Source organism: Trachypithecus francoisi, unplaced genomic scaffold (assembly GCF_009764315.1).
Source record: "Trachypithecus francoisi isolate TF-2019V2 unplaced genomic scaffold, Tfra_2.0 Lachesis_group10, whole genome shotgun sequence".
In the NCBI taxonomy this organism is placed as follows: Eukaryota; Metazoa; Chordata; class Mammalia; order Primates; family Cercopithecidae; genus Trachypithecus; species Trachypithecus francoisi.
Window position 1 is genome coordinate 99,071,756 of NW_022681455.1, and position 27,954 is coordinate 99,099,709.

A 27,954-nucleotide genomic window follows, 5' to 3' on the forward strand; every position below is an offset into this window, starting at 1 on the left:
TTAACACAGTTTTTTAATTATTTTACTAGTCTCCCCTTACCAACTGGTAGAATGGTTTCTATTTTAAGCAAAAATGTGTAGGGCTTAATTTCAGAGGATAAATATAATCTTACTTTAACATCTTTGTAACATAAGATTTTGTTTGTAAAATACTACTTTAGTTTTAGAAGAAACAGTTGCTCCTGGTGAGGAGCAGACAGCATGGCAGCGTAGAAAAAAACATTCCATTCACAGCCATAAAATGTTTGTCTTTAATTACTGCAACACAAGACTTTAAAAAATCTTCCCTATTAACATTGTATTAAAAAGACTGAGTGGCTGTAAAAGCAACTCTTAAATTAAAAAGTATTATATAAACAAGCTGGGCGTGGTGGAGCACACCTATAGTCCTAACTACTGGGGAAGGGTGAGGCAGGATGATCACTTGAGGCCAGGAGCTGGAGGTTGCAGTGTGCCATGAATGCGCCCGTGAACAGCCACTGCATTCCAGGCTGGTAAAGACACCAAGACTCCATCTCCCTAAAACAAACAAAGTAGTCCAGAGAGGTCCTTCTTACCACTTCTAATAATGGGCCAAATTCAGATTTCTCTTTGAAACTGATAAATTCAGAAATTAAAATATTTAAGACTGATAAATGCCCCAAAACATACAATTATCCTCTGTTCAAGTGATGAATCTGCAGCATCAATAAACCATAAAAGAAAAAAGTTCTCCATTTAGAGACCCACATCAGCCCACAAAAATTGCAGAATGGTCAAGAGCACAGAGCTGAGGAAGAATCAAGATATCATTTTAATATCTGTGATTAACTATCTAGTCAAAGGAGTGTGCTGGAAAACCAGAATGCGGAAGAGGAGGCGGCAACCATTACCAAATCTGAAAACAGAAAGGGGAGACACTACCCCCAACATACTCCTCACCCTCAAGCATGCCCAAGATTGTTGATGTGAATAAATAATTAGGACAATTTGAAAATAAAAACACAAAGAATCAGCATGGAACCTATTTTAAGAAACTGTGAAACAAACAGCAAAAACAAAACACAGGTTAAGAATATACATTTCGGGCCGGGCACGGTGGCTCACGCCTGTAATCCCAACACTTTGGGAGGCCGAGGCGGATGGATCACATGAGGCCAGAAGTTTGAGACTAACCTGGCCTACATGGTGAAACTTCATCTCTACTACAAACAAAAATAAGCCGATGGGGTGGTGCACACCTGTAATCCCAGCTACTGGGGAGGGAGAGGCTTGGAAATCACTTGAACCCCGGAGGCGGAGATTGCAGTCAGCTGAGATTATGCCACTGCACTCCAGCCTGGGAAACAGACCAATACTGTCTCGTTTAAGAAAAAAAAAAAAAAAAAAGAGGCCGGGCGCGGTGGCTCACGCCTGTAATCCCAGCACTCTGGAAGGCCAAGGTGGGTGGATCACCTGAGGTCAGGAGTTTGAGACCAGCCTGGCCAACATGGTGAAATCCCGTCTCTGCTAAAAACACAAACAAAATTAGCCAGGCATTGTGGTAGATGCCTGTAATTCCAGCTACTCGGGAAGTTGAGGCAGGAGAATGTCTTGAACCCAGGAGGTGAAGATTGCAGTGAGCCAAGATCGCACCATTGCACTCCAGCCCGGGCAGCAATAGTGAAACTCCGTCTCAAAAAAAAAAGAAAAGAAAAAGAAAAAGAAAAAAAAGCTGGGCACAAGGGCTCACGCCTGTAATCCCAGCATCCCAGCACTTTGGGAGGCTAAGGCAGGTGGATCACAAGGTAAGGAGTTCAAGACCAGCCTGGCCAAGATGGTGAAAACCCCGTCTGTACTAAAAATACAAAAAAATTACCCGGGCATGGTGGTGGGTGCCTGTAATCTCAGCTACTTGGGAGGCTGAGGCGGAGAATTGCTTGAACCCGGGAGGCGGAGGTTGCAGTGAGCAGAGATCGCACCACTGCACTCTAGCCTGGGAGACAGAGCGAGACTCCGTCAAAAAAGAAAAAAAAAAGGTTATTTTTACAACCTGTGGATATTTCAATTTTTTAAAATGTGAAAAACAAAGGAACCAATAAAGAAAAAAAAGAGGAACCAGACCAAAACAAGTCCCATCACATTTTATAATTTGTTTTAGAGAGACAAGTCACAGCATTTTATTCAAGTTAATCCGTTTCATTCAATAATCTACCATATTGTTCCCCGCACCACTATTACTGTCATTATCTCTCTTTGGAGACGACCAGGTTTTTAAAAATCTGGCTTGAATTTCCATAATGCCTAACTCTATGATCAAAAATAATTTTCCATCTCAAAAAAAAAATAAAACTCCATCTCGATTAAAAAAAAAAAAAATCCTTACCAAAAGCAACCCCTTAATCACAAGACAGATAGAGGGAAAGATTAAAATATACTTGCAGAAATTTATCTTCCCTAGAAACAATTCATAGTCCACAACCTCTCAGGTTGTGCTTTACTTGGGGACTTTATTTTGGGGAGGGGGTTCTCATAAATGTTTGCTTAATAAAAATAACCTGCCCCACTGTATCATGGAAGGGAAATGAGGACTAGTCCCCAGAGAACAAGCAGGCCATCCTCCAGGGAAGGGGTCCTAATGGTTCTTAAGGGTGACAGAGTCAGTGATCCTGCCTCTCCAACCAGTCACCAGTAATAAAGTATAACCAGGTGAACGGGAGAGGCCGTAACTAGCCAGATAACCCATGGGCCAGAATCTCTAAAACAGGAATGCTTTTGTGTTTGAGTAAGTCAGAGGTGGAAAGAGATACTTTTGAAGAAAGTTATGGAGAACAGAAAAGTATGAAAAGCATAAAGGTTTTTCACCACGGAATCCACAGAAAGGTATCAAAGACAGTCTTGTGCTTGTCTTTTGAGATGAAGGTGCCCCAGGCCGGGCACGGTGGCTCAAGCCTGTAATCCCAGCACTTTGGGAGGCCGAGGCGGGTGGATCACGAGGTCAGGAGATCGAGACCCTCCTGGCTAACATGGTGAAACCCCGTCTCTACTAAAAATACAAAAAAAAAAAAACTAGCCGGGCGCGGTGGCGGGCGCCTGTAGTCCCAGCTACTCGGAGGCTGAGGCGGGAGAATGGCGGGACCCGGGAGGCGGAGCTTGCAGTGAGCCGAGATCGCGCCACTGCACTCCAGCCTGGGCGACAGAGCGAGACTCCGTCTCAAAAAAAAAAAAAAAAAAAAAAAAAAAAGAAGGTGCCCCAAATGGGTTGTGCAATTTTCACATAAAAACTGGAATGATACTGAACAAGTGAAATTGAAATCAGTTTCCCTCCTTTGTTCAATGAACACTGATAGACCACCTGTGTGCAAGGCAGTGGGACAAGGGCTGAAGGGAAAAGTAAAGCTGTCTAAGATGTGGCCCTTAGCTGAAGGAGCAATCTAGCAGTGCCATCAGACCCCTGCACACTACAGAGCATGGTGTCAGGGGCCAAGTGGAGGGAAGGACCACTTCCGGCTGCAGCATTCGGGATGGCACTCTGCAGTCCTTCCCTCTAGGTTCTCAGCATGTGCTCCATGCCTGTGTGACCGCTCAGCCTGCCCCGTTCTGGGAACTTGCTCATCTTCCTTATCTTTCTCTATAGCATGAGAAATGTAAGTGTGAAAGGATAAAATCCTACCTCACAAGTACCTAATAAAAGTATGTGGAATTGATGTACAATGCAAGTGTCACTTTATCTTGTTCCAGCAAGGTAGAAAAATAATTGGGAAAAGAGAGGTAAATAGTGGTGGTGAGGGCAAGGTGTTCTCATCAGAAGGTGGGGGCAAAGGTATACATACTAAAAAGTCCATTTACGGCTGGGCACGGTGGCTCACACCTGTAATCCCAGCACTTTGGGAAGCCAAGGGGGGTGGATCACGAGGTCAGATCGAGACCATCCTGGCTAACACGGTGAAACCCCATCTCTATTAAAAAATACAAAAAAATTAGCCGGGCGTGGTGGCAGGCACCTGTAGTCCCAGCTACTCGGAAGGCTGAGGCAGGAGAATGGCATGAACCCAGGAGGCGGAGCTTGAAGTGAGCCGAGATCACACCACTGCACTCCAGCCTGGTCGACAAAGCGAGACTCCATCTCAAAAAAAAAGAAAGTCAATTTAACATGTGGCTTACCCCAGAGGACACAAGGGTCTTGACAGTCAAGAACCATAAGAAGGTAGCTGGAAGTCCTCTTGCCAAATAGGACTGAACAGCTAAAATCTTTTTCTATTTCTTTTTTTAACAACTGGTCTATTCAAGCTCAACCAGGGCATTTAAAAAGAAAAAGATAAAAAAAGGACTAACTAGGCTGGGCGCAGTGGCTCAAGCCTGTAATCCCAGCACTTTGGGAGGCCGAGACGGGTGGATCACGAGGTCAGGAGATCGAGACCATCCTGGCTAACACAGTGAAACCCCGTCTCTACTAAAAAATACAAAAAACTAGCCGGGCGAGGTGGCGGGCGCCTGTAGTCCCAGCTACCCAGGAGGCTGAGGCAGGAGAATGGCGTGAACCGGGAGGCGGAGCTTGCAGTGAGCTGAGATCCGGCCATTGCACTCCAGCCTGGGCAACAGAGCGAGACTCCGTCTCAAAAAAAAAAAAAAAAAAAAAAAAAAAAAAGGACTAACTAGCTTAAATAGCTTTGAAGGACAACTTCTAGAAAGTACAAAGATTGGCCGGGCACGATGGCTCACGCCTGTAATCACAGCCCTTTGGGAGGCCGAGGCGGGCAAATGGCCTGAGGTCAGGAGTTCGAGACCAGCGTGGCCAACATGGTGAAACTCCCTCTCTACTAAAAATACAAAAAATTAGCTGGGTGTGGTGGCGGAAGCCTGTAATCCCAGCTACTCGGGAGGCTGAAATAGGAAGATTGCTCAAACCCAGGAGAACGAGGCTGCAGTGAGCGCCACTATACTCCAGCTGAGCGACAGAGTCAAACTCTGTCTCAGAAAAAAAAAAGAAAGTAGAAAGATCACTGGATAAACACTTCACCACCCTCCCCAACACAGAAAAAATGTTGAGAATAAATGTAAAAGCGTAAAGAAAACTTTCAGCTATCTTGAGGTTCGTTTTTGGCACTTTGATCTGTAAGCAATCAAACATTGAGAGACACTATCTCAAAGAGGAAAGTCTGCAGGAACCATACAAGGACTCTCCCACATGACTCAGCCAGGCAAGCCAATACCTACTGCACAGGAGGGTGTGATGGTGGCCTACCAAGTACTGAGTGAAGGAGTCCAGGGCCCCAAGGTTCTGATAAAGGATATTCCAAGGCCAAAAGACAACCTATGTGAAGCAGTCCAGCCCCAGGACTGTGATCAGCAAGGGCAAGGGTCTGGCTGGACAGAAGTAGGTGGCAGCTGCACTGCTGGCTTCCGACTTCACTATCATGGAAAACCCAGACATGAAGTTGATTGGGGACCATCCCCAACTCTGTTTAAGAAAAGCCTGGGAGGCCGGGCGCGGTGGCTCAAGCCTGTAATCCCAGCACTTTGGGAGGCCGAGACGGGCGGATCACGAGGTCAGGAGATCGAGACCATCCTGGCTAACACGGTGAAACCCCGTCTCTACTAAAAAAAATACAAAAAGCTAGCCAGGCGAGGTGGCGGGCGCCTGTAGTTCCAGCTACTCGGGAGGCTGAGGCAGGAGAATGGCGTGAACCTGGGAGGCGGAGCTTGCAGTGAGCTGAGATCCGGCCACTGCACTCCAGCCCCGGCGACAGAGTGAGACTCCGTCTCAAAAAAAAAAAAAAAAAAAAGAAAAGCCTGGGAGCCAGGCGCAAGAGCTCATGCCTATAATCCCAGCACCTTGGGAGGCCAAGGCGGGCAGATCACCTGAGGTCAGGAGTTTCAGATCAGCCTGGCCAACATGGTGACACCCTGTCTCTACTAAAAATATAAAAATCTGCCGGGCGTGGTGGCTCACACCTGTAATCCTAGCACTTTGGGAGGCCGAGGCGGGCAGATCACCTGAGGTCAGGAGTTCAAGACCAGCCTGGCCAACGTGGTGAAACCTCATCTCTACTAAAATACAAAAATTAGTCAGGCATGATGGCGCATGCCTATAATCCCAGCTACTCGGAAGGTTAAGACAGAAGAACCGCTTGAACTTGGGAGATGGTGGTTGCAGTGAGCTAAGGTCACACCACTGCACTCCTGGGAAGCTGAGTGAGACTCCATCTCAAAAAACAAAAAAAAAATTAGCTGGGCGTGGTGGCAGGCGCCTGTAGTCCCAGCTACTCAGGAGGCTGAGGCATGAGAATCCCTTGAACCCAGGAGAAGGAGGTTGCAGTAAGCCGAGATCACGTCGCTGCACTCCAGCCTGAGCGACAGAGCTCAGGCTCCTCCAGGAGGCGGAGGTCGCGGTAAGCCGAAATTGCGCCACTGCACACTAGCCTGGGCGACTCTATCTCAAAAAAAAAGTAAAGAAAGGAAAACCTTAGCTAGCAGGTTTCTCAGGGCCCTGAGCACCAGCCCAAAGACAGGTCAGACCTATTTTATAATTTCCATGGAAAATAAAAAGCCGTGAAAAATCCTTTTTAAAAAAAAATTGGGCTGGGTGTGGTGGCTCACGCCTGTAATCCCAGAGTGAGGCCGAGGCGGATCACTTGAGGTTGGGAGTTCGAGACCAGACTGACCAACATGGTGAAACCCCATCTCTACTAAAAATACAGCCAGGCGTGGTGGCACATGCCTGTAATCCCAGCTACTCGGGAGGCTGAGGCAGGAGAACTGCTTGAAGCCGGGAGGCAGAGGATGCAGTGAGCCAAGATCATGCCACTGAACTCCAGCTTGGGTGACAGAGTAAGACTGTCTCCAAAAAAAAAAAAAAAATGGGCTAAGAGCTCTTTTACAGATGATGACAGAAATCACTTGAAATAAGGGGCAAAAGTTTGTTACCTTTCATGCAACATGCCCACATAAATGTGTGGTTTTCTTTCCACTGTCTATTCATTCCTTCAACGGCATTTGTTTTCTGGCTAGTTTACTTACATGCTGTATTTCCTGCTGGCTGGCTCGGTAATTTTTCTTGGTTAAATTGTCCACCAGGTAGCTGATTTGAGACAAGGCCAGCGAGAGCGAGTCAAGATTCATTGCTGGTTGGGGCGGAAGCAGGCGGCCGAGCCCGGCGCAAAATCACCATTATTCCCCTTTAGTCACCTCAGAGGCAGGTTAATGCTTTCTCTATAATTAGGCTATCTCTGGTATCTGTATAATATCTTCAGTTCTTCTTTACCAGGGGTCTTACTCTGTTCTGAAACATGGCACCTGTTTAAAAAAAAAACACACATACAAATCCAGATTTTTAAATTAAAGGAAAAAGGAGGCTGGTCCAAGTGCAGTGATGTTTACAACTAACTGATCACAACTAGTTGCAGATTTCTTTGTTCCTTGCCACTCCCACTGCTTCACTTGACTAGCCATAAAAAAAATAATAATTAGAAGAGAATAGGGTTAAACTACCATCATCTCTGTGTTAGTACCTAAAATGTTACCAAGGACTTTAAAAAGACAATAAAGTAGCTCAACCACTGCTGATAAGAGATGCCAAGTTTCTCAATTAGGCAGGGCAGGTATAAAAATAAAATACGTGGCTGGGTGCAGTGGCTCATGTCTGTAATCCCAGCACTTTGCGAGGCCAAGGTGGACAGATCACAAGGGTTCGAGACTAGCCCGGCCACCATGGTGAAACTCATCTCTACTAAAAATACAAAAATTAGCCAGGCATGGTGGCGCACGCCTGTAATCCCAGCTACCCAGGAGGCTGAGGCAGGATTGCTTGAACCTGGGAGGCAGAGGGTGCAGTCAGCTGAGATTGCGCCATTGCATTTCAGCTTTGGGCGACAGAGCAAGACTCCATCTGGGGGAAAAAATATGCCTGTAATCCCAGCACTTTGGGAGGCCAAGGTGTGTGGATTGCCTGAGATCAGGAGTTCGTGACCAGTCTGGCCAACATGGTGAAATCCCGTTTCTACTAAGAACACAAAAAAATTTGGCCAGGCATGGTGGTGTGTGCCTGTAATCCCACCTACTCAAGAGGCTGAGGCAGGGGAATTGCTTGAACCAGGGAGGTGGAGTTGCTGTGAGCCAAGATCATGCCACTGCACTCCAGCCTGGGTAAGAGAGCAGGACTCCGTCTCAAAAAAAGAAAATACTCAACCAAAGAGTTTCACTTTAGTAAGACAACTTGTAACACTTAAGATTTCTATTTTACCTATTTCAAAATAATTTCTACTATACCCTTGGAAGCAGCAAGTGGAAACTTACTTGAAACTAAGGTTTGTGGAAAGAACATTCACCTCTCATTTTCAGACTCTCTTCCCGTGGTATCTGCGACCTATTTATAAGACACTACGTATTCACTGTATTCTTTACGTTACTGCTTCAGAATCAGGTAGTTTGGTCTTATACTTATACCTTACGTATTTGAATGGCTGTACAAGTAATGACACCAGAAGCCAAATTGCTTCCTGCATTGTTGAAACTGTTCACTGGGAGAATTCAAAAAGGGAAGCCCAAAGTAGCAGTACAGCTAAAATGACAGGATGATTATCAGTTTAACTCCAGCCATCTGCTGAATGAGAACTATTCTCTATAAAAAGACAAATGTGGCTGTGCAGTGGCTCACGCCAAAGTGTTTTGATCCCAACACTTTGGGAGGCTGAGGTGGGAAGGATTGCTTGAAGCCAGGAGTTTGAGAAAAGCCTGAAAAACATAGTGAGAGCGCATCTCTATTTTTTGTTGTTGTTGTTGTTGTGTTGTTGTTGTTTGAGAGAGTTTCGCTCCTGTTGCCGAGGGTGGAGTTCAATGGCGCGGTCTCAGCTCACTGCAACCTCAGCCTCCTGAGTCTCAACTGATCCTCCTGTTTCAGCCTCCCGAGTAGCTGGAATCACAGGCAACAGCCACCATGCCCAGCTAATTTTTTGTATTTTTAGTAAAGAAGGGGTTTCACCATGTTGGCCAGGCTGGTCTTGAACTCCTGACCTCAGGCGATCCATCTGCTTCAGCCTTCCAAAACGCTGGGACTACAGGCATAAGCTATGGAGCCCGCATCCCGGCTAGTTTTTGTATTTTTAGTTGAGACAGGGTTTCCCCATGATGTCCAGGCTGGTCTTTAACTCCTGACCTCGTGATCCGCCCTCCTAGGCCTCCCAAAGTGCTGGGATTACAGGCGTGAGCCACCGTGCCCAACTACAACACCTACTTTTTAAGGAATTCACCAAGAACCACTGAAACATAAAAATCTCTGAAGGAAAGGAGCTGAGCTTATCCACAGCTTTGTGTTCTGAAGTCCACTTGCAGTTTCATTACAATCGAAACTCACCATGTAAGATGCAGTAAACTCAGGAAGATTAAAGCCCCTTTAAGAGGCCATTTAAAACCTTTATCTCTAAGTTTCTTAATGTATAAAGGTTACACAGTTTTATCAAGACAAAGCAAAGGTAACAGTTTAATGTATAAAGGCCACATAGTTTTATCTAGACAAATCAAAGGTTCTACATATACTACTGTTCCATACCCACCTAAAACAAACAAACAAACAAAAGGCCTGTGCACTGTGGCTAACACCTGTAATCCCAGCACTTTGGGAGGCTGAGGCAGGAGGATCACTTGAGCCCAGGAGTTTGAGACAAGCCTGGGCAGCATGGCGAGACCCTGTCTATTAAAAAAAAAAAGGTAGTAAAATACTTTTAAGTAAACAATAAAAAGATGATGAATACACTTATTTTGTTCCTAACACGGCATTTCACTGGTCTCTCTGGTCTACTCTGATGACTTTCGGCTTCACAATACTGGAGTCCTTGAACTTTTCTTCTCTAGATTAACTTTCTTAGTAATCTACTTCAGTCATTTTTTTCTTTTTTTTTAACGACCGTTTCGCTCCTGTTGCCCAGGCTGGAGTTAAACGGCACAATCTCAGCTTTCGCTCTTGCCCAGGCTGGAGTGCAATGGCGCAATCTCAGCTCACTGCAACCTCCACCTCCCGGGTTCACACGATTCTCCTGCCTCAGCCTCCCGAGTAGCTGGGATTACTGGCATGCACCACCACAACTTAATAATTGTGTTATTTTTTTTGGTAGAGTTATTTTTTTTTAGTAGAGACGGGGTTTCTCCATGATGGTCAGGCTGGTCTCGAACTCCCGACCTCAGGTGATCCGCCCGTCTCGGCCTCCCAAAGTGTTGGGATTATAGGCATGAGCCACCGCATCCGGCCTATGGTCTTATGGCTTAAAAAACCATCTATAGGCCGGGCGTGGTGGTGCAAGCCTATAATCCCAGCTACTGGGGAGGCTGAGACAGGAGAACTGCCTGAACCTGGGAGGCGGAGGTTGCAGTGAGCCGAGATCACGCCACCGCACTCCAGCCTGGTCAACAGAGCAAGACTCTGTCTCAAAAAAAAAAAAAAAAAAAAACTATAAATTAGCCAGATGTGATGGTGCACATCTGTAATCCCAGCTACCTAGGAGGTTGAGGCAGGAGAATCGCTTAAACCCAGGAGGTGGAGGTTGTAGTGAGCCGAGATTGTGCCACTGCACTCCAGCCTGGGCAACAGAGCGAGAATCTGTCTCAAAAAATAAAATAAAAGGCCGGGCGCGGTGGCTCAAGCCTGTAATCCCAGCACTTTGGGAGGCCGAGATGGGCGGATCACAAGGTCAGGAGATCGAGACCATCCTGGCTAACACGGTGAAACCCCGTCTCTACTAAAAATACAAAAAACTAGCCAGGCGAGGTGGCGGGCGCCTGTAGTCCCAGCTACCCGGGAGGCTGAGGCAGGAGAATGGCGTGAACCCAGGAGACGGAGCTTGCAGTGAGCCAGGATCCGGCCACTGCACTCCAGCCCGGGCAACAGAGCGAGACTCCGTCTCAAAAAAATAAATAAATAAATAAAATAAAATAATACATTAAAAAAATTTGTTAAGAAAAAACTATCTATATCAATAACTCTCTCAAAAGTTCTATCTTCAGCCCAAACCTCTCTCATAGTGTCTAAATTTGTATAATATAATCTCTACTTCATATCTCAAACATACTGTGTTCAAAAAAAAAGCTCCTTGTCTTCCCCCCACTTAATAATGTCACACCCTGCAAAGCACTCTCCATCTCAGTTGGTGCTAATTTCAGCCTTAAACTTACTCAGGTCAAAATCTTAAGAGTCCTCCTACTCCCTATAGCCAATCTGACAGGAAATATCTTTTGGCTCTGCCTATAAAATATAACCAGAATCCAACCATTGCTCACAATATCCAAGCTATGATAAAGACCATCAATCTCTCACCTGGATTACTATGCTAGCCCTCTAACTTGGTCTCCCTGCTACACTTGCGTCCTACGGTCTATTCTCAACACAATGTCCTGAGAAAAATAATTTTCAAACAAAAAACTCAAAACCGGCCAGGCGCAGTGGCTCACGCTTGTGATCCCAGCACTTTGGAAGGCTGAGGCGGGCAGATCACAAGGTCAGGAGATCGAGACCATCCTGGCTAACACGTTGAAACCCCATCTCTACTAAAAATACAAAAAATTAGCCGGGCATGGTGGCGGGTGCCTGTAGACCCAGCTACTTGGGAGGTTGAGGCAGAATGGTGTGAACCTAGGAGGTGGAGTTTGCAGTGAGCCAAGAGAGCGCCACTGACTCCGGCCTGAGCGACAGAGCGAAATTCCGTCTCAAAAAAAAAAAAAAAACAAAACTCAAAACCCAGGCATGGTGGCTCACACTTGCAGTCCTAGCTACTTGTGATGCTGAGGCAGGAGGACTGCTTGAACGCAGGAGTTCAACACTGCAGTTAGCTATGATCACACCACTTGCATTCCAGCCTGGGATAACATACCTAGACCCTACCTCTACAATTTAAAAGTGTATGTGTGTGTGTCTAAAACTCAGATGTGTCACCCTGTCCTCAAAATCCTCCACTGATTCAAAGAATGGAAAGAAGCCAAAGTCTTTAAAATGTCCAATGAACAAATAGCGGTTAGGTTAAGGGACCTAACCACTAGTAGGTACTCTTCTGGCTTCCTCTTATACTCTTCTTCCCCTACTCAGTTCTCTCTGGCCACAGTGGCCTCCTTGTTGCTTCTCAGGTACACTCTCATCTTAATGGCTCTGCACCAAACTGATACCTCAGTCTGGAATGCCCTTCTTGTGGATAGCAATATGGCTAACTACCTCTCTTTAAGTCTTTACTCAAACATCACCTTCTCAGTGAAGACCACTCTGACTATCCTATGCAAAATTGTAATCCCCACACCCCTGCCCCATGCATTTTTCCACATATCAACTAACATGTATCATACTTATATTTTTCTTGTGTCCTCATATTAGGATATAAGTTACATAACAACAACGATAGTAATTATTTACTTTGCGCCAATTTATTATACATACTTCATGTCCCACAGTAAGAACTCACTAAATATTTGTTCAATGAATAAGATATAAATTGAAGCTTAGGATTTTGTAACCTGTATTTTCACTCTACCAAAAAAACATGAAAATCCACTGAAATACTGCTAGTCATATACAACAATTACATGAGAATAGACAAGTGATTTAGCCTTAGTAGCATATACTACACAAAGGTGTAAACAGCCTTCCAATAAACCTCTAGCATTATGTGTATACAGTTAGGTCACATGTCATTATTTATAGGCCATTTTAAAATACTGTAACAAAAAGCTATAGTCATTTTCCAACAAGTTCATCACAAAAATATTTATTTAGAGAGTTAATAATTTTAACATCATTAAAGTTGAGATTCCAAGATATTCATTCACTATAAGGGATTTGTAGTGCAGGATCATTCTATTTGTATACTATTGGCTCTTTACATGCCAGGGACTCAGTTTTAATGATTAACTTCACATCCAGGCCAAAGCCTTAAAAAAAACACTCCAAAAGGCCGGCCGTGGTGGCTCATGCCTGTAATCCCAGCACTTTGGGAGGCCAAGGAGGGCGGATGACTTGAGGTTGGGAGTTGGAGACCAGCCTGACCAACATGGAGAAACCCCATCTCTGCTAAAAAAAAAAAAAAAAAAACACAAAATTAGCCACGCATGGTGGCGTATGCCTGTAATCCCAGCATCTCAGCTACTTGGGAGGCTGTGGCAGAAGAATCGCTTGAACCCGGGAGGTGGAGGTTGCGGAGGGCCAAGATCACGCCGTTGCACTCCAGACGGGACAACAAGAGCGAAACTCCATCTCAAAACAACAACCCCACCACTCCAAAAATGACTACCATTTCAACAAATCTCCCAATCTTCATCATTAAAAACACATATTGCTGGGTGTGGTGGCTCACACCTATAATCCCAGCACTTTGGGAGGCTGAGGCAGGTGGATCACCCGAGGTCAGGAGTTCGAGACCAGCCTGGCCAACATGGTGAACCCTATCTCTACTAAAAATACAAAAATTGGCCGAGTGTGGTGGTACGCACCTGTAATCCCAGCTACTCAGGAGGCTGAGGCAGGAGAATCGCTTGAACGAACCCAGGAGGCGGAGGCTAAAGTGAGCCGAGATCATGCCACCACTGCACTCCAGACTGGGTGACAAAGCAAGACTGTCTCAAAAAAAAATAAAATAGGGGCCGGGCGCGGTGGCTCAAGCCTGTAATCCCAGCACTTTGGGAGGCCGAGACGGGCGGATCACGAGGTCAGGAGATTGAGACCATCCTGGCTAACATGGTGAAACCCCGTCTCTACTAAAAAATACAAAAACACTAGCTGGGCAAGGTGGCGGGCGCCTGTAATTCCAGCTACCAGAGAGGCTGAGGCAGGGAGAATCGCTTGAACATGCGAGGCGGAGGTTGCAGTGAGCTGAGATCACGCCATTGCACTCTAGCCTGGACAACAGAGCAAGACACCGTCTCAAAAAAAAAAAAAAAAGATTATCTTCATACATGCAATGGGACACCCACCCAATATGCTTAATGTCCAATTCAAATATAGTTTTACCATACATAAACCACTACCTACTGCAGAGCTGGGGGGAAAAAGTATTATAAAATGGCATTCACATTTTCACTAGAGAACACTATACAATATTACTAATTGTCTATTGAACATTCAAGCTAAAAAGAACCAAGAGCAGCTGTGGTACATAGTTTGCTAAATGTCAACAAAAAAGTATACTCATGACACTAAGTTGCTAAGTGAAAAGCTGCAGAACTCTTAAACAGCATGATCCCAAATAAGGTCTCGATTAACAGTAGTTACACAGAAGTTTTCACTTAAAATCCCACTAAAAAAGTCCAGAAATCTACACACCTTCAAAAGTATAACATATGGATGTATTATTTACTGTAGCAGTATCTCTGAGCATGAAAGATGGCAGGTGAGGACTAGGTGACTGGTGAATAAACATCCTGGACAGTGTATATAGTCATGTGTCTTTAAGCACTTGTATATACACTACCTTTTGTTTGTATATACGCACACATATATATAGTTGCTTTTTTGTGAAGATAATAAACTACAAGCCTATGAAAATGGCTATCTGAGCTGGGCAAAGTGGCTCACGGCTGCAATCCCAGCACTTCAGGAGGCCAAGGCAGGCAATCGCCTGAGGTCAGAAGTTTGAGACCAGCCTGGCCAACATGCAGAAACCCCATCACTACTAAAAATACAAAATTAGCTGGGCGTGGCGGCACATGCCTGTAATCCCAGCTACTTAGGAGGCTGAGGCAGGAGAATCGCTTGAACCCAGGAGGTGGTGGTTGCAGTGAGTGGAGATCATGCCATTGTACTCCAGCCTGGGGAACAAGAGTGAAACTCCGTCTCGAAGAGGAAAGAGGAAAGACGAAAGAAGAAAGAGGAAGGGAAAGGAAAGGAGAGGAAAGGAGAGGAAAGGAAAGCAAAGCAAAGCAAAGGGGCTATCTTTTTTTTTTTTTTTTTTGAGACGGAGTTTCGCTCTGTCGCCCAGGCTGGAGTGCAGTGGCCGGATCTCAGCTCACTGCAAGCTCCGCCTCCCGGGTTCACGCCATTCTCCTGCCTCAGCCTCCCGAGTAGCTGGGACTACACGTGCCCGCCACGTCGCCCGGCTAGTTTTTTTTTTTTGTATTTTTAGTAGAGACAGGGTTTCACCATGTTAGCCAGGATGGTCTCGATCTCCTGACCTCGTGATCCGCCCGTCTCGGCCTCCCAAAGTGCTGGGATTACAGGCTTGAGCCACCGCGCCCGGCCCAAAGGGGCTATCTAAAAGGGAATGGGTGAGAAAAAAGGAGAAGAGACAGAAGTCAGAACAAAAATTCACTGATTACATCTTTCATTTTTGGTTTTGATTTATTTCTGAGCCATGTAAATATATTGCATGATTGAAAATTTTAAGAAAAGGCCAGGCACGGTGGCTCACGCCTGTAATCCCAGCACTTTGGGAGGGTGAGGTGGGTGGATTACCTGAGGCCAGGAGTTCAAGACCAACCTGGCCAACATGGTGAAACCCTGTCTCTACTAAAAAATACAAAAAAAAATTAGCCAGGTGTGGTGGCAGGCGCCTGTAGTCCCAGCTACTTGGGAGGCTAAAGCATGAGAATCGCTTGAACTCAGGCCATGGAGGTTGCAACAAGCCGAGATTATGCCATTTCACTCCAGCCAGGGTGACAGAGAGAGACACTGTCTCAATTTAAAAAAAGAAAAAGAAAATTTAAAGAAAAATAAACTAGGCCGGGCGCGGTGGCTCACGCCTGTAATCCCAGCTCTCAGGGAGGCAGAGGCGGGAGGACAGCTTGAGCCCAGGAGTTCGAGACCTGCCTGGGTAATACAGCGAGACCCCGTTCTCCAGAAAAAGGAAAAAAAAAAAAAAAAAAAAGACAAGAAAAATAAACTAAACCAAATAAACCTGAGTATCCAATCTGTATTACAAAACACAGTGAACCAGGAACGGTGGCTCACAATGTAATCCCAGTACTATGGGAGACCAAAGCAGGCAGATAACTTGAGGTCATGAATTTGAGACCACCCTAGCCAACATGGTGAAACCCTGCCTCTACTAAACATACAAAAAATTAGCCGGGTATAGTGTCACATGCCTGTAATACCAGCTACTAGGGAGGCTGAAAATTGTTGAGCCTGGGAGGTTGAGGCTGCAGTGAGCCGAAATCACATCACTGCACTCCAGCCTGGGTGATGTAGTGAGACTCTGTCTCAAAAAAATAAAATAAAATAAGAATTAAAAATAGAACTATCATTTGATCCAGCAATCCCACTACTGGGTATCTGTCCAGAGGAAAATAAGTTATTATACAAAAAAGATACTTGCACACACGTTTATAGCAGCACAATTCGCAATTGCAAAACATGGAACCAATCCAAATGCCCATCCATCAACGAGTGGATAAACAAACTGTGGTACATATATACACACACAATGGAGTAGTACTCAGTCATAAAAAGGAATGAATTAATGGCATTCGCAGCGACCTGGATGAGACTGGAGACTATTATTCTAAGCGAAGTAACTCAGGAATGGAAAACCAAACGTCCTATGTTCTCACTCATAAGTGGAAGCTAAGCTATGAGGATGCAAAAGCGTAAGAATTACACAATAGACCTTGGGGATTCAGGGGGAAAGTGTGGAAAGGGGATGAGGAATAAAAGACTACAAAGTGGGTACAGTATATACTGCTCAGGTGATGGGTTCACCAAATTCTCACAAATCACCACTAAAGAACTTACTCGCCAGGTGCAGTGGCTCACGCCTGTAATCCCAGCACTTGAGGAGGCCGAAGCGGGTGGATCACGAGGTCAGGAGTTCGAGACCAGCCTGACCAACATGGTGACAAACTCCATCACTACTAAAAACACAAAAATTAGTCGGGTGTGGTGGCACACGCCTATAATCCCAGCTACTTGGGAGGCTGAGGCAGGAGAAGAATCGCTTGAACCTGGGAGGGGGAGGTTGCAGTGAGCCAAGATCTTGCCACTGCATTCCAGCCTGGGTGACAGAGAGAGACTCTTTCTCAAAAACAAACAAACAAACAAAAACTTACTCATGTAACCCACACCACCTGTCCCCCAATAACCTACAGAAATAAAAATTTTGGAGGGGTGGGAGAGTTTCGAGCTTGTCGCCCAGGCTGAAGTGCAATGGCGTGATCATGGCTCATGCAGCCTTGCTCTCTTAGGCTCAAGTGATCCTCCCGCCTTAGCCTCCCAAGTAGCTGGGACTACAGGTACATGCCACCATGCCTGGCTACTTATTTTATTTTTTTGCAGACATGGGGTCTCAGTTTGTTGCCCAGGCTGGTCTGTAACTCCTGAGCTCAAGTAATCCTCCTACCTCAGCCACCCAAAGTGTTGGGATTATAGGCATGAATTATTTGGCCAGAAAACATTTTTAATTGGAAAACTGTACTATTCCCATTCCTTCTTTTATCATGAAGGAATATCCTTCTGGGATCTGAGATATATATATATAAAATATAATACATTAACATATTACTAATAAACATACAAATACATTATTATCTACTAAAGTGAGCGTTCCTAGCAACTCAAACATTTGAGCCCTAACTATACACTATGTACTCACTTTAGGTATTACAGAATACACAAAAGGAAACATTGACCAAGAGGCTTAATGTAATAAATACTGACTTTACTATAATGCTATTCAACTAAGGCAGCTATGTATAAGAACTGGAAAGGGGGAGAGAGGGCAATATTTAAAATGCTAATTCCTGGTTGAGCAATGTGGGCAAGGAGGCTCACGCCTGTAATTCCAACACTTCAGGAGGCCGAGACAGGTGAATCGCTTGAAGTCAGGAGTTCAAGACCGGCCTTGCCAACATGGCAAAACCCCATCTCTACTAAAAATACAAAAAACTAGCCAGGCATGGTGGTACATACCTGTAATCCCAGGTACCCAGGAGGTGAGGGGTTGCAGTGGGATGAGATCGCACCAATGCACTCCAGCCTGGGCGACAGAGCAAGACTCTGCCTCAATAAAGAAATAAATAGGCAAGGCGCGGTGGCTCACGCCTATAATCACATCACTTTGGAGGCCGAGGTGGGTGGATCGCTTGAGGTCAGGAGATTGAGATCATCCTTGCTAACATGGTGAAATTCTGTCTCTGCTAAAAATATAAAAAATTAGCCGGGCATGGTGGCAGGCGCCTGTAGTCCCAGCTACTTGGGAGGCTGAGGCAGGAGAATCGCTTAAACCCGGGAGGCGGAGGTTGCAGTGAGCCGAGAGATCGCACCACTGCACTCCAGCCTGCACAACAGAGCGAGACTCGGTCTCTAAATAAATAAATAAAATGCTGACTCCTAAGCACCACCCAAGACCAAGAGAGTCAACACTGCTGGAGAAAGGGAGTACAGGCTGTTTTAAACTCCCCAGTCAGGCTGAGCATGATGACTCACGCCTGTAATCCTACCACTTTGGGAGGCCGAGGTGGGTGAACTGCCTGAGCTCAGGAGTTGGAGACCAGCCTGGGCAATATAGTGAAACCCTGTCTCTACTAAAATACAAAAAGTTAGCCGGGCATGACAGCGTACACCTGTAGTCCAGCTACTAGGGAGGCTGAGGCAGGAGAACTGCTTGAACCCAGGAGGCACAGGTTACAGTGAGCCGAGATCACACCACTGTACTCCAGCCTGGGCGACAGAGCGAGACTCCATCTCCAAAAATAAATAAATAAATAAAATAAACTCCCCAGTCAATTCCTGAGAACCACTGACCTAAGGAGCAGTGGCAGGTTCTTCTTGCTAACAGGTTTTAGAAATATTTAAGAAGCCGGGTGCGGTGGCTCACACCTGTAATCCCAGCACTTTGGGAGGCCAAGGCGGGCAGATCACGAGGTCAGGAGATTGAGACCACGGTGAAACCCTGTCTCTACTAAAATACAAAAAACTAGCCAGGCATGGTGGTACATACCTGTAATCCCAGGTACCCAGGAGGTGAGGGGTTGCAGTGGGATGAGATCGCACCAATGCACTCCAGCCTGGGCGACAGAGCAAGACTCTGCCTCAATAAAGAAATAAATAGGCAAGGCGCGGTGGCTCACGCCTATAATCACATCACTTTGGGAGGCCGAGGTGGGTGGATCGCTTGAGGTCAGGAGATTGAGATCATCCTTGCTAACATGGTGAAATTCTGTCTCTGCTAAAAATATAAAAAATTAGCCGGGCATGGTGGCAGGCGCCTGTAGTCCCAGCTACTTGGGAGGCTGAGGCAGGAGAATCGCTTAAACCCGGGAGGCGGAGGTTGCAGTGAGCCGAGATCGCACCACTGCACTCCAGCCTGCACAACAGAGCGAGACTCGGTCTCTAAATAAATAAATAAAATGCTGACTCCTAAGCACCACCCAAGACCAAGAGAGTCAACACTGCTGGAGAAAGGGAGTACAGGCTGTTTTAAACTCCCCAGTCAGGCTGAGCATGATGACTCACGCCTGTAATCCTACCACTTTGGGAGGCCGAGGTGGGTGAACTGCCTGAGCTCAGGAGTTGGAGACCAGCCTGGGCAATATAGTGAAACCCTGTCTCTACTAAAATACAAAAAGTTAGCCGGGCATGACAGCGTACACCTGTAGTCCCAGCTACTAGGGAGGCTGAGGCAGGAGAACTGCTTGAACCCAGGAGGCACAGGTTACAGTGAGCCGAGATCACACCACTGTACTCCAGCCTGGGCGACAGAGCGAGACTCCATCTCCAAAAATAAATAAATAAATAAAATAAACTCCCCAGTCAATTCCTGAGAACCACTGACCTAAGGAGCAGTGGCAGGTTCTTCCTTGCTAACAGGTTTTAGAAATATTTAAGAAGCCGGGTGCGGTGGCTCACACCTGTAATCCCAGCACTTTGGGAGGCCAAGGCGGGCAGATCACGAGGTCAGGAGATTGAGACCACGGTGAAACCCTGTCTCTACTAAAAATACAAAAAATTAGCCGGGCACGGTGGTAGGCACCTGTAGTCCCAGCTACTCGGGAGGCTGAGGCAGGAGAATTCCATGAACCCGGGAGGTGGAGCTTGCAGTTAGCCGAGATCACACCACCACACTCCAGCCTCGATGACAGAGGAGACTCCATCTCAGAAAAAAAAAAAAAAAGAAACATTTAAGAAAAGGATACTGTAGTTTGATGCAAACTCTTCTTTGAGGACAAGGAATGCCCCTCACACCTCCTTTTTCTCCCCTTAACTCCTTCCAACTGGACCAAAGACATCTATTTGTTTGTTTTTTCCTTTAACAGAGGTGGTCTTGCTCTGTTATCCAGGCTAGAGTCTAGTGGTGTGACCACACCTCGCTATCTATCTCAAACTTCTAGACTCAAGTGATCCTCCCACTTGAGCCTCCCAAGTAGCCGGACCTACAAGAACGTGCCACCATGCCACGCTGCAAAGACATTGATGTAAAGGCAGTTTGGTTTCCCACAGCACTGATGCCAGCAACATTCTACCACCTACCTTGCTCTACATTTAAATATCAGGCACTTTAAAAAGACAAGTAGGCAAGACCCAAGGCTATCAGTTTATTGAACTGCCAACTTCCAATACTAAAAAAAAAATGCAGGGCCGGGCGCAGTGGCTCAAGCCTGTAATTCCAGCACTTTGGGAGGCCGAGACGGGCGGATCACGAGGTCAGGAGATCGAGACCATCCTGGCTAACACGGTAAAACACCGTCTCTACTAAAAAATACAAAAAACTAGCCGGGCAAGGTGGCGGGCGCCTGTAGTCGCAGCTACTCGGGAGGCTGAGGCAGGAGAATGGCGTAAACCCGGGAGGCGGAGCTTGCAGTGAGCTGAGATCTGGCCACTGCACTCCAGCCCGGGCGACAGAGAGAGACTCCGTCTCAAAAAAAAAAAAAAAAAAAAAAAAAAAATGCAGAATACTTACACCAACTGATAACCAAGTTTGACCTTGAAAATTATTTACTTCCAAAGAAGCATTCTGACCTAAAATAGGTCAATCTGAGCCTTGTCTTTTTTTCACTCTCTTTCTGCAATCATGAAAATGTTCTACATCGGACAGGCGCAGTAGCTCACGCCTGTAATCCCAGCACTTTGGGAGGCCAAGGTGGATGGATCACCTGAGGTCACGAGTTCAAGACCAGCCTGGCCAATACGGCAAAACCCCATCTCTACTAAAAGTACAAAAATTGGCCAGGCATGGTGGCACGCACCTGTAATCCCAGCTACTCAGGAGGCTAAGGCAGGAGAATAGCTTGAACCCAGGAGATGGAGGTTGCAGTGAGCCAAGATCGTGCCACTGCACTCCAGCCCGGGCGACAAGAGCAAAACTTCTATGGAAGGCTGATTATACACTTACTGATATTAACTACTTCTCCAAGAGGCAAAGATTCTAGATTTATGAGGCAGTTCCAAAAGGTTGATTCACTTATTAAAATCTCAGTTATAACTATTGTGTACATAATAGGATAATTTATGCAAGTATAATAAATACTAAGTAGAATCGGTCTAAGCATTTTACATGTTTATTTAATCCTCACAACTCAAGGGTTGACATTATTACTCCAACTTTACAGATAAGGAATAGTTTAACTTTCAGATAATAAGCAGTATAATTTTGAAGATATTGAGCAGTAGAGGTAAGTTTTTTGTTTGTTTGTTTTTGTTTTTGAGACTCGCTGTGTCACCCAGGCTGGAGTGCAGTGGCATGATCTTGGCTCACTGCAACCTCCCCCTCCCAGGTTCAAGTGATTCTCCTGCCTCAGCCTCCTAAGTAGCTGGGATTACAGGCGTGCACCAACACGCCCGGCTAATTTTTTTTTATTTTCAGTAGAGATGGGGTTTCACCATGTTGGCCACGCTGGTCTTGAACTCCTGACCCCATGATCTGCCCACCTCAGGCTCCCAAAGTGCTGGGACTGCAGGCTTGAGCCACCACGTCTGGCCTAGAGCTAAGTTTTAAAAAAAAAAAAAAAAAGCAAAAATCCTTGTATTCTAGTTTCAAAATCAATTTGTACAAGTCTAAATAATTGTTTTAATACCAATTCCTGCTATCAGTAAGCATGTCCACCCTCACAGAAGAGCTTTAGGCCCCTAAACCATCTGTATTATAACTCTGCACTGAATACTTAGGAGTCACCTTTTAATTCATTACTTTTTCTCCAGGCAATGACCAATTCTTTAAAAACTATCAACTGAAAGCCTAAATATCCATCAAAAGGGTGCTGATTAAGTAAATCATAAAATGGCATACTACGTAATAACTAAAAAAGGGACCCGGCCGGGAGCGGTGGCTCACGCCTGTAATACCAGCACTTTGGGAGGCCGAGGTGGGCGGATCACGAGGTCAGGCGATCGAGACCATCCTGGCTAATGTGGCGAAACCCCATCTCTACTAAAAATACAAAAAAAATTAGCCGGGCCTGGTGGCAGGCGCCTGTAGTCCCAGCTACTCAGGAGGCTGAGGCAGAAGAATGGCCTGAACCCAGGAGGCGGAGCTTGTAGTGAGCCCAGATTGCAGCACTGCACTCCAGCCTGGGCGAAAAAGCGAGACCCTGTCTCAAAAAAAAAAAAAAAAAGAGACCCATAAATAATAGAAATTATCTATTGGGGGAAAAAATCAGTCACATAACAGTGGTCTATTTAGATTATGTTCTTATATACACAAAGTATCTAATAAGAATAACTTCTGGCCGGGCGCCGTGGCTCAAGCCTGTAATCCCAGCACTTTGGGAGGCCGAGACGGGCGGATCACGAGGTCAGGAGATCGAGACCATCCTGGCTAACACGGTGAAACCCCGTCTCTACTAAAAATACAAAAAACTAGCCGGGCGAGGTGGCGGGCGCCTGTAGTCCCAGCTACTCGGGAGGCTGAGGCAGGAGAATGGCGTAAACCCGGGAGGCGGAGCTTGCAGTGAGCTGAGATCCGGCCACTGTACTCCAGCCTGGGAGACAGAGCCAGACTCCGTCTCAAAAAAAAAAAAAAAAAAAAAAAGAATAACTTCTGAAAAGTTACATAGTTGAGAAAGGAATTGAATTTTTTTTTTTCAAAGTAGAAAACTCTCAAAACCAAAAAATATTACAGCAGAAGCTTTGTATATTCCAAGACTCTCTATGCAAAATCCCAACCTATGGAAGCCATTCACCTCACTCACTGTAGAAAAGAGGTAACACAGATGGCCTGAGCCTGCTGTCCTTAGAAGGGCTTGCATAGTTGGCCCTTGACTGGTCTCTGATAACTTTCAGAAGAGTTCCCAGTGGCCTGAGCTGGGCTCACTGTGGCCTCTACCTCCCAGGCTCAAGTGATCTCCTGCCTCAGCTTCCAGAGTAGCTGGGACCACAGGCGTAAGCCACTACGTCTGACTAATTTTTTGTATTTTAACTAGAGACAGGGTTTCACCATGTTGGCCAGGCTGGTCTTGAACACCTGGCCTCAAATGATCTGCCTGCCACAGTCTCCTAAAGTGCTGGTCAGCCACAGCAGCAGACCTGTATCCTTTGCTATTTAAAAAAAAAAAAAAATCATGGCCCTGGGCTGTCTGTCCTCCTAGTGAATTACCAAACCTGCAGGTGGACTTGGGGACTGCCCCCAACACTCTCGCCCAGCTAGTGGCAGAGATGACATAAATATCTTCTGGAGGGCCGGGCGCGGTGGCTCAAGCTTGTAATCCCGGAACTTTGGGAGGCCGAGACGGGCGGATCACAAGGTCAGGAGATCGAGACTATCCTGGCTAACACGGTGAAACCCCATCTCTACTAAAAAATACAAAAAACGGCCGGGCGCGGTGGCTCAAGCCTGTAATCCCAGCACTTTGGGAGGCCGAGACGGGCGGATCACGAGGTCAGGAGATCGAGACCATCCTGGCTAACACGGTGAAACCCCGTCTCTACTAAAAATACAAAAACTAGCCGGGCGAGGTGGCGGGCGCCTGTAGTCCCAGCTACTCAGGAGGCTGAGGCAGGAGAATGGCGTAAACCTGGGAGACGGAGCTTGCAGTGAGCTGAGATCCGGCCACTGCACTCCAGTCCGGGCGACAGAGCGAGACTCCGCCTCAAAAAAAAAAAAAAAAAAAAAAAATACAAAAACTAGCCGGGCGAGGTGGCAGGCGCTTATAGTCCCAGCTACTCAGGAGGCTGAGGCAGGAGAATGGCGTAAACCCGGGAGGCGGAGCTTGCAGTGAGCGGAGATCAGGCCACTGCACTCCAGCCTGGGTGACAGAGCAAGACTTCGTCTCAAAAAAAAAAAAAAATTCTTCTGGAGGTAAATGGGACCCAAATTGTGGATTTCCTGTCTAGCACATGGAGAATCCATTTAAGAATTTTGAATCTTATCACGAAAATGATCTGGGAAGCTATTTCGATTGGTCTGGGTCTGTTTTAGTTAACAGGGTGATGCAGAGATGGACTAGATGCTCACCAAACTGTTTCCTCTTCCTGGCTAAAGAATTAGAATACATTTCTCAGCTTCTCTTGCATTGGTTTGGCTGCAAGACTTAGTTCCTAACCCACAAAATATACACCAAATAGGGTATGTGGCACTTTCAGACCTAGCTCATAAAACCTCACTCATGATTCTCTCGTTTTTCACTATCTGCTCAATGAATAAGCCCCAAGACCTAGAGGAGGAAGATGTCACGAGATGACAGATGAAGGCAGAGTTCTTGAGTTATTGCAAAGGATCCTCAATGAAACATCCTCAATGAAATTTGCACAAACATCCTCAACGAAAATTATTTGAGGAAGAAATAACATTTTTACTCCGTTAAGCTGCCGTCATCTTGGATATGTTTTAGGCCTGTTTTGCCTAATAACAGACAAAATGATCAAATGAACATTTTTAGAAGTTACTCTTGATGATGAGAAATATCAAGAAAGGAAAGATAAGGTCACAGGAAAGCCATGAACATGGAAGGAAAAGAGAAGCGAATGTACTCAAGAAACAGCAGGCCAGACACAGTAGCTTACATCTCTAATCCCAGCGCTTTGGGAGGCCAAGAAGGGAGGACGGCTTGGGGCCAGGAGTTCAAGACCAGCCTAGGCAACATAGAATAACCCCATGTCTACTTTTTTTTTTTTTAATTAGCAGGGTGCAGTGGCAAATGCCTGTAGCCCTAGCTACTAAAGAGGCTAAAGGGCTAAAGGGGGAGGACTGTTTGAGCCCAAGTGTCCGAGCTTGCAGTGAGCTATGATCAGGCCACTGTCCTCCAGCCTGGATGACAGAGCAAGACACTGACTCTACCAAAAAAACAAAAAATAAGAAATTGCAAGGACTCTTGTTTTTTTGTTTGTTTTTTTCAGAGTCTCACTCTGTTGCCCAGGATGGAGTGCAGTGGCATGATGTCAGCTCACTGCAACCTCCGCCTCCTATGTTCAAGCAATTCTCTGCCTCAGCCTCCCAAGTAACTGGGATTATAGGCACCTGCCACCACTCCCGGCTAATTTTTATATTTTTAGTGGAGACAGGGTTTCAACATCTTGGCCAGGTTGGTCTTGAACTTCTGACCTAGTGATCCGCCCGCCTCAGCCTCCCAAAGTACTGGGATTACAGGCGTGAGCCACCGCGCCTAGCCGAGTTTTGCATTTTCTTTCTTTTTTTTTTTTTTTGAGACAGAATCTCACTCTGTCACCCAGGCTGGAGTGCAGTGGCCAGATCTCAGCTCACTACAAGCTCCGCCTCCTGGGTTCCCGCCATTCTCCTGCCTCAGCCTCCCGGGTAGCTGGGACTACAGCCGCCGCCACCTCGCCTGGCTAGTTTTTTGTATTTTTTAGTAGAGACGGGGTTTCACCGTGTTAGCCAGGATGGTCTCGATCTCCTGACCTCGTGATCCGCCCATCTCGGCCTCCCAAAGTGCTGGGATTACAGGCTTGAGCCACCGCGCCCGGCCAAGTTTTGCATTTTCATAGTGAGGCAATGAAAAATTCCAATCTTGTTTCCAGTCTTCCAAAAAACTGCTGGGAAAAAAACCTTATTTGCTTTGGTCACAACTAAGAAAACTCTAAATAAAAGGTTGGGGTAAAGAAAGATCTCCCTAATCAATTCAAGGAATTGCCAAGATGTAAACAGTTAACTCTGTAGACTACCAGAATTAGTCATGATATTCTAAAATCCAATGCACAAATGAAACTAAAATCCTGGCCGGGCGCGGTGGCTCAAGCCTGTAATCCCAGCACTTTGGGAGGCCGAGACGGGTGGATCACGAGGTCAGGAGATCGAGACCATCCTGGCTAACACGGTGAAACCCCGTCTCTACTAAAAATACAAAAACTAGCCGGGCGAGGTGGCGGGCGCCTGTAGTCCCAGCTACTCAGGAGGCTGAGGCAGGAGAATGGCGTAAACCCGGGAGGCGGAGCTTGCAGTGAGCTGAGATCTGGCCACTGCACTCCAGTCTGGGCAACAGAGTGAGACTCCGCCTCAAAAAAAAAAAAAGAAACTAAAATCCTGACCTACATAATGAACCACCAATGACAGATCTATCTTTTCCTCTCAAATGTTACTCGCTCATTCAAGCAGTATGAAAAAAAAGGAAAACCAAAGACTACTGATTTCCAAGAATGCTATATTCTATCAATTTACCCAACTGTAATAAATGAAGCACTATTCAATTACAGTTCAACTGTATGTATGCACTAGGGAAAGGGAGACTCCTTACTCACTATAAAACAGAAAACTTAAAAAGGCAGTGTAGGGTGTACATAAGTGAAACTGGACAAGGATGGCAAAAAATCAATTTTGCTTAAGGAAATTAGGGATTTATAGACAGTACATCTGAGTTTGGACCAGAATGATAAAGTTTTGGTAGAGATGACATTCCAGATGTAAAAAGACAAAGAGGCTGGGTGCTGTGGCTCACACCTGTAATCCCAACACTTTGGGAGGCCAAGGTGGGCAGATGACCTGAGGTCAGGGGTTCAGGACCAGCCTGGCCAACATGACGAAACCAAAAATTAGCCAGGTGTGGTGTGGCAGGCGCCTGTTATCCCAGCTACTCGGCGGGGGATAAGGCAGGAGAATCGCTTGAACCCAGAAGGAGGTGGTTGTATGGCAGTGAACCAAGATCGCAACACTACATTCCAGCCTGGGTGACACAGCAAAGACTCCATCTCATTTAAAGAAAAAAAAAAAAGGACAAAGATATATTTGGGGACTACCGCTTAACAGTCTTTTCACTATAACACAACACAGTAGTACCACAGGGAAGGAGGAATCAACACTTATAACTCCAGATGAAGGTATTAGAATGACTTCTGGCCGGGCGCAGTGGCTCAAGCCTGTAATCCCAGCACTTTGGGAGGCCGAGACGGGCGGATCACGAGGTCAGGAGATCGAGACCATCCTGGCTAACACAGTGAAACCCCGTCTCTACTAAAAATACAAAAACTAGCCGGGCGAGGTGGCGGACGCCTGTAGTCCCAGCTACTCGGGAGGCTGAGGCAGGAGAATGGCGCAAACCCGGGAGGCGGAGCTTGCAGTGAGCTGAGATCCGGCCACTGCACTCCAGTCCGGGCGACAGAGCGAGACTCTGCCTCAAAAAAAAAAAAAAAAAAAGAAAAAAAAAAAGGACAAAGATATATTTGGGGACTACCGCTTAACAGTCTTTTCACTATAACACAACACAGTAGTACCACAGGGAAGGAGGAATCAACACTTATAACTCCAGATGAAGGTATTAGAATGACTTCTGGCCGGGCGCGGTGGCTCAAGCCTGTAATCCCAGCACTTTGGGAGGCCGAGACGGGCGGATCACGAGGTCAGGAGATCGAGACCATCCTGGCTAACATGGTGAAACCCCGTCTCTACTAAAAAATACAAAAAAAAAACTAGCCGGGCGAGGTGGCAGGCGCCTGTAGTCCCAGCTACTCGGGAGGCTGAGGCAGGAGAATGGCGTAAACCCGGGAGGCGGAGCTTGCAGTGAGCTGAGATCCGGCCACTGTACTCCAGCCTGGGCGGCAGAGCGAGACTCCGTCTCAAAAAAAAAAAAAAAAAAAAAGGCCGGGCGCGGTGGCTCAAGCCTGTAATCCCAGCACTTTGGGAGGCCGAGGCGGGCGGATCACAAGGTCAGGAGATC

At 46.3% G+C, this 27,954-nt stretch overlaps 1 protein-coding gene and 1 long non-coding RNA gene across 8 annotated transcripts in view; one reads left to right on the forward strand and one right to left on the reverse strand.

The window, feature by feature from the left end:
- CNOT1 (CCR4-NOT transcription complex subunit 1) overlaps positions 1–27,954 on the reverse strand; it is a 112,637-nt gene that overhangs the window by 76,721 nt on the left and 7,962 nt on the right. For all 7 annotated transcript variants that reach the window (XM_033218632.1, XM_033218630.1, XM_033218631.1 and 4 more), the window contains exon 2: positions 6,979–7,254. In XM_033218632.1, coding sequence (XP_033074523.1) covers positions 6,979–7,080 — 102 coding nt within the window. In that variant the 5' untranslated portion in view covers positions 7,081–7,254. The remainder of the gene's footprint in view (positions 1–6,978; positions 7,255–27,954) is intronic.
- LOC117087882 lies at positions 3,420–27,912 on the forward strand. Its single transcript, XR_004438936.1, has 3 exons — positions 3,420–3,611; positions 11,094–11,096; positions 27,878–27,912. It is a non-coding gene; the product is annotated as an uncharacterized LOC117087882 (long non-coding RNA).